The sequence below is a fragment of the Catharus ustulatus genome, chromosome 2 (genome assembly GCF_009819885.2).
Source record: "Catharus ustulatus isolate bCatUst1 chromosome 2, bCatUst1.pri.v2, whole genome shotgun sequence".
Classification (NCBI taxonomy): domain Eukaryota; kingdom Metazoa; phylum Chordata; class Aves; order Passeriformes; family Turdidae; genus Catharus; species Catharus ustulatus.
Window position 1 is genome coordinate 15,156,217 of NC_046222.1, and position 13,512 is coordinate 15,169,728.

Consider the following 13,512-nt stretch of genomic DNA (forward strand, 5'->3'; position numbering starts at 1 on the left):
CAATTTAATGAAAAAGCTTAGTTCAATGAGAACTCATGGTTTATCATGAATGGCAAGATGGCTTGAAAACAGGTAAACACACTAGAGACAAAATTTTTACTTTCCTCAAGTGACAATGTTTCCAATGAAAAAATTAGCCTCAACATCTTTCTTTTTTCTTGATCAATAATACTATCAGCTTTAGAACTGCAAAAATTTCAAAAAAGAAAGATAACAGAGCTATGGAACAGTCTGTTGCACAAGTCTTATGGAGAATTGTTGAGGGATGTCTCAGTTTAGAGACAAGTTTAGGAGAAAAACACTCTGCAATGAGTATTTCTATTGAAAAAAGGGTTCCAACAATACCCTTCTGCCAATAATAAATGACTACTGGTGGATGAAAGTAAAAAAAAAATCCAAATGTTTACGGACAGAGTGCCCACATGGCACAGGTAAAAGAAGGTGAATAAATACTAGATATTGAACTGTCAGACCTTACACCACACCCCAGCTGCCCTCCAGAACAAAAAAAAACCCAAAAAGGCAGGGAAAGGGGAAAAAAACCACCACAATGGCCGGCAACATTGTGGGGAGAAAAAATATGGCAGCAGCTCCTGTCTCAAGGAAAAAAAAACAAAACAAAAAACCAATGAACAAAATGCTCATGCAGCAGCTTGGGCAAACAGATGGGAAGCTGGTGAATCTCTGATGTTGGTCCTCTCTTCACAGCAGATGAAGCTGGTGAATTTGTTGTCCTTTCTTTTGCTGGCTTGGCATTTCTGAGGTCTGGGGTTGACAGGCAGTGGCCCATTGCCTTCCTGGCAATTCCAGTTGATTCTTCTCCAGTCAATTGTTCCCTGATCACAAACCAAATCCACACCGCCCAATTCACTTGGAAAAAAGAGCTGCTGAAGGATTGCAGCTGCAGTCTCTCCAAGGCCAGGGAAAGGGAAAAAACCCCAAACCTCTTCTTGCCTAAGCTAACAAAAAAACCAAGCTGGCTAAGCAAAAAAAAAAAAAGAATGCAGTCCACACAGCACCAGGGACACCTGGAGAGCGAGGCTCCGAAAAAGCCCCAAGGCTCCCACCCCCGCACCCGGACCCATCTTAGAGCTGCATTTTTGGGCACAGAGCAGACAATAAGGGAACAGACTAATCATCATAAAATCACCCTAAGACACTGAAGCTGGGGAGCTCAGCCTAGAGAAAAGACACTTGAGGGGGACTTTCTCTCTCTACAACTCCCTGAAAAGAGGGTGTAGTGAAAAGGGAAGTGCCTGCAGCTGAATAAGTTTACTGGGTTTGTGGTTCTGTTTGTTGTTAATGTTGTAGTTGTTATTGTTGTTTATTTGCTTTATTATACATACTAGTAAAGAACTGTTATTCCTATTCTACTATCTCAGCCTGAGAGCCCCCTTAATTTCAAAATCATAATAATTCAGAGAAAAGGGGTTTACATTTTCCATTCCAAGGGAGGCTCCTGCCTTCCCTAGCAGACACCTGTCTTTCAAGACAACAGAGAAAATCTGGAAGTGGTTTCCAGCTTGGCTGTCACTCCTAAAGATGCTCAACTTTGGACATCAAGGACAGCAAAGCCTCCAGCCAGCTCCCACACACAGGCAGGAGGGCCACCAGGCTGTGCTGAGTCACAAGGGCAGCCAGAGCTGGCAGGTCAATTGGCTGAGCTGTAGCTATGCAGGGAGAGCTCTGCAGTTATTCTGAAAGTCAGCACCTACATCTGACTGTCCCTCAGGCAGACTTCAAGGTAAATTTTAATTAAAGGTGTGGATAGCAACAAGGAACTCCACTGCTTAAAAATGCTTATGACCGCTTCATCAGAGTTACAAACTATTTCAGGATGAGCATGGCAAGACAATTTCAAAAGCACATTTCAAATACACCCTCCCACCTTCCTCCAAGTACTGCCAACAAGCCACACCAGAAGCAAGTCACATCCTTTTACATCCAGCCCCAGGTGGTGGTCAGATTTTGGGTAGGAAGGACACCTAACTCTAAGGCACTGCAGTCCAAGGTGCCTCCACATACTGTGGCTACAACATGCAGCTGAGCTTTTCTTCTGCCTGCAGAGAAGAAAACACCCTTGACAAAGCAAAAAAATAACATACAGTGGCTTAGGGACACTGTGGGGGGAAAAACACAACAGTCTGGAAAAGGGCATCTATTAACTGAATGGTTCCAATGTGCTTTCCTCTACACATTCAGAACCATAAATACAAATATTTTATAATTTAGATCTGATAGCTTGAGATACAAAATTGTCTCAAAATAGATCACCCACATTTGTTGGATTCTGCTCTGTCATAGTTTTGTTATTTCAAGAATATAATAATCTACTTTTCAGCTTGTCACCTTCTCTTTGACTTGGGAACTCATGTAAGGTGACAAATGTAGACTTGAGTAAGCACTTCAAGCAGAGGTGCTTCAATAGCAGAGAATATTGGCAATTTAGCATTAGGAAAGTGTTCCCCTACCTCACATTTCCTTTCTCCCCCACAATCAGTTTAGGACTGAGGCATATATGTATTGACAGCCACACAAACATATGCTCAGATATGAATAAATACACACACACACAATTTGAATTATCACATATTGCTGTGCAAAAATTTTTAAATACATATATATATTACATATATGTAACTATATATGTATATTTATAATATACACATTATGAAATATATAGGTATATTTTTACACATTTATAACTAAAATTCAAGAATATTTCTGGCTCCAATACACACAGCTTAAATGTACTCGGCTTAAGAGGCAGTGAGAAATATGAGTGAGTCAGTCTAAAAGAACTACCAATTGCTTGGTTCTTCATCTGCAGATGAAGGACAAGTGCCCCACAGAAGGATCTTTCATTTTCCTTTTGCAAGAACTTCTGTAGGAGGGGAGGGTAAAAAATAAATCAGTATTTCCTTGGAATTTCAGAAATGGATTGAAATGCAATTACAGCTTCCATTCCTAGAGAATACAAAATTCATTAAGTTATTCTTGAACTCATCTCTTCAGATATTAAACTGCCTTATGAGGACAAAAATGGATTACAACAGAAATTAAATGTTCAGTGACAAACACAAAAAAGACAGAAATAAAGCAGATATCTGTCTTACAAACAGAAGTATGTACCCCTGTGAGCTCTTTTATTTAAAATAAGTTGGCATCTTTGATCTTATATATATATAAGACATGTACCTTATATATAAGTGTATATATAATAAATGTTACCTATATAAGATAAGTAAGATATGTAAGATAGATAGGATAGATCTATCTTGCCTGTATATATATTCATAAAATGAAAAAACCAAACATTTCAAATAGAACAAAGTCTGCACTCATTTCTTAGAATGAGAGAACATTTAAATACCCAATCAAAATCCAAATTAAATATACAGAAATGACACAGCAAAATCCAAAGGCAGCTTTATAAATCCTACTGAAAGGATTATAAATACTGAAACTGACAAATGTTAGAAGTAAAAATTAGAAGAAAGTCCAAAGATATCAATATGGAATACGAAAGGTTTTTTGATGTAGGCTTTTGCATCAAACAGTCTGACCATTCACTCCTGTTGATGACAGAAAACTGGAAATTACCATGGGGAAGTATTTATTTTAAACTTACTCCATTATTCACGAAAGACCCTACCTTGCACACTTACTAATGGTTTGTCAGGAAAGATTTAGCTGCCCACCATGATATAGATTCTAATTATTCTAGGTCTTATTGCCACCTCATTGCATCAAATTACATCAATTCAGTCTCAGTCCTTCATCTCTGCACTGCTCTTCCAATTGTTTCCATCTAGATTAACAAGTTCAAGCACAACACAATTCACACCTATTAACTTCCTGCATTATTCACATAATTTGGTCCATGATTTTTTTTTTTTGGGTATTCCTTGAAGCCACTTGCAATCAGCCCCAAGTTTAAGATTTTGTGCATTATTTGTACAAAAAGAAGTAGAAACACTTCATTAGCACAGTATAAAGTGATGAAAGCCTGGGGAAACACAAACAGAATTTGAACATTGATCTTAGTTTATGAAAAAAGTCATCTTTGCAAGTTGTTGGCATCCAGTTGCAAGGACATGACACGGTACCCTGCTCTTCCAACTGCTGTCTGACACGCTCAGGAGAGGGATATGAAAGGGCTTTAACAACACCAGACCTCTCAGTTGCCACTGAGTGTTACAACACAGTTCCAACCCATATCGAGCTCAAAATCAGCCTATGTCCATAGGGGATGGGAAGGGTAAGGACAAGGGATGGCATCTTCCCACCCATCACTGCCCTGCAAAGGAAACTTCCATGCTCCTTCTCAACAGCAGCATATTAACAACTCTACCAATGGCTAGATAGTAAAACACACTTTCTTTTAGATCATGTTTAGCAACTAATTGTCAGTAGAAAAATATTCTTATGGCAATAACAACAAATAGCTAATGCCTATAAGAATGAAGGCATTTCAAAACCTCCACTGGCTATGTTGGCTGGTATCTGCTGCAGTACCCCAGACTATATACGAAGCATCTTAGGAGTACATCATTTGTCATTTATTTGTAAAAAAAATGAATTTAAGCATTTTTTGTTATAAATATGGCAATAATTCTCACTGAAGAAATTATAAAGGCACTAAAAAGTGTGCCTTAAAGTGCTTAACAATAAGCTTCTCTGTAGAAAGCTAAAACTAAAAGAAGCGGAACACCAATGCTTTCAACCACTGTAAATGCAAGTTCATGTATAAAGTGCAAAGACTCTTCTAGGCCAAGGTCTTTTAGACAGATTTTTGGCATCTTAATAACAAGTTGAAGGGTACAAAGTCACTGTACCTTCCATCTGCATAGTCTGCATCTGCACCTCCCCACCAGACATCTGAATCATCATCTTCAGCATCAGCTGAATCAAGATTGTCGCTTTCCTCTGCTAACGGGCAGCAGACAAACTCCACACCACGGAACTTGTCGATTCCACAGGGCAGCAGCATGCCATAGTCGTGCAGATTCATGCTCTTCTCACTACAGGACTGCAGAAAAGAGGGGAAAAAAAGCAGCAACAATATTGGCATGGAGGAACACTAAAAGGCGTCACAGACCTTGAGAAAATATGAAGAGGCTGCACGCTGCCTTAGGAAGTTAAAGCTGGTGAACTGTATGATCACTGAAATTTTAAACATGACTTAGAAAGCTGACACTTGCATTCACTACTTGACTGCAAGCAGCTCCCTACCTGCATCTATTGTAAGCAACAAGCTCTCCTATCAGTCTTTCCATGAACAAAAGGCTTGGCTCCTCCCATATACATGATAACTCCATATCTTCCTGTCTAAAATCCTCACAGGCTCTGCCTCATAAACAGAGAACGTGATGACAGAGTAATTATTTGATGTATTAATCCCAATCCTGATGCATCAATGCTATTGAAGACTTAGCTGCAAGGTAGATCAACATTTGAAATACCTCTTAGACTGGAAACACACTATGTCTGGTCTGACACCTCTGCCAGTACAGTACCTCCTAGCCTTGATAGGAAAACAGTCAGCTGGGCATAATTATACCTTAAAGATATAGTGATGTATGACAGGTGAAAAAATGAAAATAGTTCAGTGGCACACAGTGATGATGTTCTTCCAGGCTATTGCTATTTCAAGTTTGCAAGTAGTCAAAATGAACTAGAATTTCCCCATGTGAAGATTGGTGCCTAAAAACTTTTCATTTAAGTATAATTCAAGCAAGAACTGAAAATCTGAAAAGATGTTGATCCCATTTCAGATTTCATCTCCAGAAGGTGGAATAATATACAAGCTAAGAGGTTCCAAAAAAACTCAGCAATCAAAAATCCTGGAAACTCATCTCAGTTTTTATTCCTAAAACCTCTCTACATAAGAAAAAGAAGTCCAAAACACATTAGCAATTGTAACACTAAGTTTATCTCTATTTTCCGTAAAGCACGGTTAAATTGTAAAACCTCTGTGCCTGCAAAATGCCTCTGGCTGGTCCTAGTTTGACCAGCTCTCCTACCCTTTTCTGCTGAATTTGACTTAGTGCAGTTCCTGAGGCCTTTTTTGATCTCTGTGAGCATCTGGCATACCAATATCCATGATAAACAGTGGATAATATTCACCTGGGATAATGATTCAAGGCAAATCCTAGGCATTTAGTTCCAATGTTAACACATGAAAATGGAAGAAGCAGAAAATACAGTGAGTTTGTGAGGGAATGTGAAGAAAAAAACAGTGCTATGAAAGAAGGTCAGCATTCAAAGGTCAGTGGTAATTATTCAGTCATGAACTCTGTTGTGCTCTGACTCCCAGTTCCTACCTTATTAAAAAAAACCCCAAATGCCATCAACTTAAACATGTGAAAGCACTGCTTTTGGTTTCGATGTCACTGCTGTATTTAAAGTCATCCTCAGAAGAGTGACACAGCTTTAAAGAAGGAAGGTAGGAAATTTTAAAATAGATGAATGTACCTCTTTAGCAACAGTATGCCAATGCAGGTGAGTTTCACACACATCCATTCTTTCCTGGTGAAGGAACTTGCACTTGTCTGGCACCAGAAGGGCATCACTCACAAACTCGCCCACTGGAAGGGAAAAGAAAAGAAATAAATACTCAAGAAATATTAATTTAGCTTCCAATATCTCATCCTGTTAAACGTCTACCTACTTCTAGCAGATTTTGTGAATGAGTGGCAGGTTTGCAGGGAATGGAACAGTTTCTAGATTGTGCTTCAATTATGACCTTCTTCAAACTTGCCATTGGAAAGGAGCTCCAGCCTTTAATCTCAGATGTATTTGTTTATGAAAACTTCAGCATAATAAAACTTGCAGGACCCATTGCAGATATGTGTGGTGCAACATGAAGTTGGGAGTTGGCAGATCTAATTCCAGGAGGGGATTATGGGGGCAGGGAAGGACAACTACTTTTTGCATCTTAATAGTAGTAGGGAGGGGGTATGAAGCGTTCTGAAATACTTTGGTGCTCTACATAAAACAAATGACACCAACACCTTGTTTCAAAGCATTTGAGAATATTTCCATTGATACAGCACTAACAGCAGCACAGTCAGCTCAGTTATTTTTGCTGCTGTAGCTTCTTCATTGTATCCTCATTTCATCAGCCAGATGAATTTGGGTTAGCCCAGAAGGTTGATAAGCAAGTAGAGCTCATCAGCTAGGAAACAAGATGATTCATGATCACCAGAATACCTGGTCAGATCAAAGTGGGTGAAGAGCCTTTTCTCCCAAGAACATCACTGACCAAAGAGATTGTTCCATCTTCAACAGTAGAACAAAAATTTGCATGCTTATGAAATAAACACTGCTAACAGCCAGCATCAGTACTCAGAAACTCAGGTGCTAAGTAACATGATTTATTAGACTAAAATAATGTAATTCTGTACAATTCTGGCATTGCAATTAAATAACCCCAAACGGTCTCAAAGATACTGTTTAAAGGGAAAATTACAGAGTACTCTAGAGAAGTGTATATACTGAACTGGATTATGAAAGCATATGACCCAGCTGGCATAAATCAGCTCCCTAAAGCCCACTTGTCTGTAGCCTACAAAAACCTACAGTCAGTGTTATACGAAAGAATCAAGATGGTCCAGTGGCTACTAGGATGTAATAATAGGTTAATTGATCACAATTAGATGACTACAAGTTTACTTAAGAGTAGAGAGTCATCTCAGGGACCTGATAAAGTGGCCCTTAAGGCTTAAAATCAAAAAGTCAGTTTTAAAAATAACCAACGTTCAATGCATGGAAAAAAACAGAATTCAACAAATATATAACTCTGCTATATAACACACCAGGATGTGTACTTCACACTAAATTCCTTGCTCTATTTCAGTGCCTTTGATCTGAAGCCTAAAGTCAATTAGTCAACTAGGAACTAGTAATTAGTTTCTGTAACTCAGTTAGTTAACTAGGGGGAAAAAATGTTCTTTTTATCCTTCCCTAGCACAGTCTAATGCCTGCAAATTAACAGAAGCGTTTTCTAGAGGCAACCAAAATTATCTTGCAAAAATAATGATTTAGTACACTTTCTGATAACCCTAAATACAAAATTTGCATTTTCATTTAACAAAGTCTCAGCTCCCAGCAGCGTCACACACAAATCCTGCAGTGAAATTTGCGTACATTTGCTGCTTTTTGGGGACCAGTCTGACACATACCTGAACTTTCTCAGGCCACAAGTAATTGGAGACTGTTAATGCTTAAACTTAGTCACGTGCCTGAGCAGTGGGAAAGTACACAGATATTTTACTGAAGACTCAAGAGTATGATGATTTCATGTAGAACTGCAGTGTCCTGCACCTGGGGGGGAATACCCTGGGCACCATCACAGGCTGGGGGCCAACCTGCTGAAGGGCAGCTCTGCAGAGAAGGACCTGGGGTTCTGGTGGACAACAGGCTGTCCCTGAGCCAGCAGTGACCTGGGAACCAAGGAGGCCAATGGGATCCTGGGATGCCTTTGGAATAGCTTTGCCAGCAGGTCAAGGGAGGTGATCCTGCCCCTCAGCCCTGGCACATCTGGAGTGCTGTGTCCAGTTTGGGGCTCCTCAGTCCAAGAGAGACAGGGAGCTCCTGGAGTGGGTCCTGGAGGTTACAGAGATGATGAAGGGATGGAGCACCTCTCTTATGAGGAAAGGCTGAGGGAGCTGGGACTGTTCAGCCTCAAGAGGAGATGACTGAGAGGGAACCTCATCAGTGTCTGTCGGTGCCTGCAGGGAGGGGTCAGAGCATGGACCAGGCTCTGCTCAGGGCTACCCAGCAATGGGACAAGAGGCAATGAGCAGGAACTGATGCCCAGGAAGCTCCACCTGAACATGAGGAAGAACTTCTTCACTGTGCAGTGACCAGCACTGGAACAGATCACCCAGAGAGGGTGTGGTTTCCCTTACTCAAGATATTCCAGAACCAGCTGGACACAATCCTGTGCCAAGTGCTCTAGGATGATTCTGTGTGAGTAGGAAGGTTAAATCAGACAGCCCATTGTGGTCCCTTCCAACCCTGACCCATTCTATGATTCTGTGAAAAGTAACACAATTGGGTGTACCACTGAGTTACAGCCACCAAATGGAAGATGGAAAGTTGCACGTCCAAAGTTCTGGGCCATGCAGCTTGGGCTGCGGTGCCTTTAAAAGTATGTATAAGTATGTAATTAATTTAAAATAAAGCACAGTAAGTTTTGAGCATCTAATTATCTCAACCAGCTCACAACAATACACTACCGAAATAGCAGATGTTCAGATGTCAGTGAAGATACAGTGAGGATACAGCACAGAAAATAAGCATTGCTTTATAGAATTGTATTGCTTGAAAATAAGGCAACAGCATCCTCACAGTAACCCAAATTCTCATTCCAGATGAGGCTCCATGATGTAAAATTTGCTGAATTTCACAGAAATAAACAGACAATTGGAACAAACCCTCCTCTGCCTTTTGGAAGACCTGGGGAGAAGGATGGCTGCTCACGGTAACACTCCTTCAATATACAGAATTATAGTAAATTAGGTGTGCGAAAATGTAGGCAACAGCAATCGCTTGCAACTTTATACGTGATTTCTATTGTCTTCAATTCTACTTTTATTACAAATAAAATTTAACTCTGTCCATTATTTAGACATACACAGAGCTCATGTTCTAGAAACTTTTTTCATTCCTTTCAAGATAATTTGTTCTTTTTAAAATAAATTCATGTTCAAGTAGAATTTTGACAAACTCGACTGAAGTCATCCCACAACTGCAATGATTAATTTGCTTTGAGTAGTCTAATAGAAACACAAATTCATCAGAAAAAAGCACTTCTAGCACTTAAGACTTGCAGGGAAGCATCCACCTATATTGTTCCTGTACATGTTTAATTTTCAATTACGTGAGTCATAAGATTTCAAGGATTCTTTGTTTTTTTGAGTGAGTAACCCACAGACTACACTGGGCAAACAAGCAGACATGAAGGGAGAGCAATCCTGTACCTCCAAAGAGAGCCTCTAAAAATAAGGAAAAATTGCAATACTACTTTTCTTTGCCAGTGCATGCCATGACAGAGGGAGCTATGCATTACTACATTCCTTTGACTGATGGAGCAACCCAGCCCAGTGTTGGTTGTAATTTCTACTATCAGGTGATGGGATTGCCAAATTCAACTCCAATATTATTTTTAATTCCAACACAGCAACATACTGACTTTGCATCGTATTGGGCTGATCCTCAACACCTTGCCTGTGATGCTTAAGCAGGATAAGCACTTCCCTGCCTTAAAAGCCTCCCTGGCCCCAGTCTGTCCCCCTGTCCTTACCAGCACCCTGTCTGTCTTCCCCAGTGAGTCAGGGTAAACCCTGACCACACCATGGATGCAAACTTTGAATCAACCACAAAGCACTAGTACCATTACCACCAACAACACTACCTCTGTCTGCCTTATATTTATCACTATATTACAGTACTTTTCTGCCTTCTTCAGCATCTCTTGGATTTTGATTACAGCTGGAAACCTGTCCTGTGCAGAGGTACTCTAATAATGAACCATGATGGCACCATTTGTCTCTTGATGAGTTTATAAATCACTACATGTCTCAGGTTTTCCAACATGTAACAGCTACTTGTGTTCCAGTAGCTGCTCACCAACTCTTGCAGGGAAGGGTTGGACAAAACCAGACCCTTCTGGTTTGCGGGTTTCTGGTCATCTGGAGAAAACAGCCCTAAAGCAGAATTCTGAGTAGAGGTTGTGTTACCATATTAAAACCCACCATCACATGCCCATCACTGATTTAGCTGAAGGCTGCCAATATCCTGCTCAACATCCTGCAAGTTCCTTCTTGCTAAACTTTCCACTTTTAACTGCACATCACCACAACACATATTGTGTCAACATAGCAAGTAACATTTTAACTTCATTCTAGAAATATCATTTTTGCCCCCCATAATGCCATTAATCCCCTTCTGTCCAGTTCTCCATTGTGTTTGTAGCAGACTTTTTAAATTGCCCCATCCTGGTGTATCACAACAGGTTTCCTGCTCACTTTGTTGAAAAATAGTTTTGGCGCAGGTTATAATGCCACATTTTAATATTTAATAACTTTATTTCGGTCAATGACATTCTGTCATCTGAAAAATACTCTTGGAACAACAACAGATTTTTTTCTGTAAGATCTGAAGTTCTGAAGCAGAAATTTCGTTTTTCAACACAGCAAATACTAAGAAAATCATTAAGAATCAACCTCTAACAAAAAAATTGGGATTATACTGAAGGCTACCATTCACACAATCTTTAAAATCTTCTGCCTTGTTGTAAAGACAGGTGTCTGCCACGCAAAGCAGGAACCTTCCTGGTACGGAAAACATGAACCCGTTCCCATCAAATTATTATAAGTTTGAAATTACAGGGTCTTCAGGCAAAAAAGATAGGTGATTTCATATTCTCAAATATAGGAAAAAGAATAACAACTCTTTACTAGTGTATATAAAGAGACAAACAAACAGCAACAACAGACAGAGCCAGAATCCCAAGCCCAGCCTTCTCTGGGCCGCGGGCACTTTCCCCTGGGTGCAGCTCCGGGCACAGCCAGCAGGGGCGCTGCTGGCTCCCGGCTGGGCAGGGCAGTGCAGTGATTCCTCCACGCCTGCAGGGGGCGCTGTGGCGCACTCAGCCGCCTCTCCCCTCACAGTAATGGCACCTCAGGCAATGGGGGAGAGAGAGAGAGAGAGAGAGAGAGAGAGAGAGAAGGGGCTGCCTTTGCAAACTCATGGAGGGCAGCCGGTCTCAGGGCCGCTCCAAATGGCAAAGTAGATCATAGCAGGAACCTTGGAGCAGCAGGCTGAAGCAGCAGAGGTGAGTGCACCCAGGGTGGCAAAACAAAGTGTAGCAAAAACTCCAAAGCTGTGACAGGAGCTGCGAGACTCTGGGAGGACACAGAGTGTCGAGTTAAAGCGCAGTAAAAAGCCCAAAGCAGCAGCAGGAGACAGCAGAGCTGGGCAGTGGCAGACGGCTTCCACAAGCAGCCAGAGACTCCCTCTGGAGAGGGGGATGGGGTCAGGATCGCTTTCCCAGTGAGGCTGGATGTTGAAAAGGTCCCAGTTCAACAGCTGCCCTTGCAAGCAGAGGCTCATCCATGGAAAGAAGCAGCAGCTTAGGACAAAAACCCACAGTGACAGCGAATCCCCCAGGCAGCAGCAGTCTGGCACCAAAACCACAACTGTCTCCACTCCAATTCCAAGAGTGAAAACAGGGAGAGTGGGCTGAGCCCAACCCCTGACCCCCAGACAAGTCTCTCGGTATCTCTGCACTTCCCAAGAGAAAACCTTCCAGCTACCAAGCTCACTCCCCAGCCATGAGACTGTAGCCAGCTGTACCTTCTCCCCTCGGCCACATCTTTTGTCTCTTAAGCACCCAATGTTGCCATCCCTAAGGGCAACAAATGGGAGAAAAATTCCCTGAGAGGAAAAAAAAAGGAAAAAATCCTAACCTCCAACATCTTCTCTAGGAAGATGAAGGCTCAGCAAGTGGACATGCTCCTAACAAGATGATTGCATTATCTGTGCAATGGAAGGTATCGAGGCAAAGTAGTGCAAAATAAAAACACTGTGTGAGACATGGTCCTGATGAGCAGATTTTCCAGCCATTCCATAAGCTAGATGAAATGTGAAGATCCCACCAACACTGCACAGAAAGAAAGCAAAGATAAGATGATAAAGGTAATAAAAGAAAATCCATGACAAAACCAAACACCTGCTGGCAGATGGCTGGGCTACAAACCAAAAAGCAAGGATGTTCAGAGAAGTACTTTCAACAAAGCCTATGCTAAATTTTTCATGAAGAGGCAGTGCACATGCTGAGACTCTGGGGCTCAAGGCCTCATTTTAATGTCACCAATGAGAACAAACGCCTTGCTGAAACAAATTCACAAGCTCAAGTGCCTGCACGGTACATATTTGAGAACACTCAGAAAAATGTGGCACTTCCCTGTGACTTTGTACAGATTACCCAGAGCCATCCCACACCTGGAATGATGCACCAAGGAACAGATCAACAGATCAAGACTTTTCCTGTCTTCCTGCTCTGGGGCTTTGCTCTGCCTTGCTCTCCAGCTCCAACAACCTCTGGGAGCTGTTGTGCTCACACAGCCACATTTATTTAGCACATATTATGTTATGCACACAGCATTACATTTATTTAAGCAGGTATGTAGCTTTAGAAATTTTTATTAAGTGTGATGTTTACATAAATCTTTATGCTTTCTCACTTAATAACACTGGTGATTAAAAAGTTCATTTACTGCTCTCATGCTTTTTACTTGTCTCCCCAGTCATTGAGGAACAATTTTGCTGTGAGTACAGTAAGATTCCTTTTCTGTCCCTCTCTTGCTCAGTAAAGCAACATGAAAGAGCTGTGCTAAAGCACCCTAGCACCATGCCACATGGATTCCTGCTCCTGTCCCACCTTCCTAAAAGGCCTACAAAGTGAAAAAACACCAGAAGTTATCATTGTGACCAGCAGCA

The 13,512-nt window shown here is 41.2% G+C and overlaps 1 protein-coding gene across 4 annotated transcripts in view; it reads right to left on the minus strand.

The window, feature by feature from the left end:
* LOC117011060 (amyloid beta precursor protein) overlaps window positions 1-13,512 on the minus strand; it is a 192,730-nt gene that overhangs the window by 90,620 nt on the left and 88,598 nt on the right. For all 4 annotated transcript variants that reach the window (XM_033086324.2, XM_033086315.2, XM_033086307.2 and 1 more), the window contains exons 4-5: window positions 6,478-6,590; window positions 4,839-5,032 (exon numbers count right to left, since the gene is read on the minus strand). In XM_033086324.2, coding sequence (XP_032942215.1) covers window positions 4,839-5,032; window positions 6,478-6,590 — 307 coding nt within the window. The remainder of the gene's footprint in view (window positions 1-4,838; window positions 5,033-6,477; window positions 6,591-13,512) is intronic.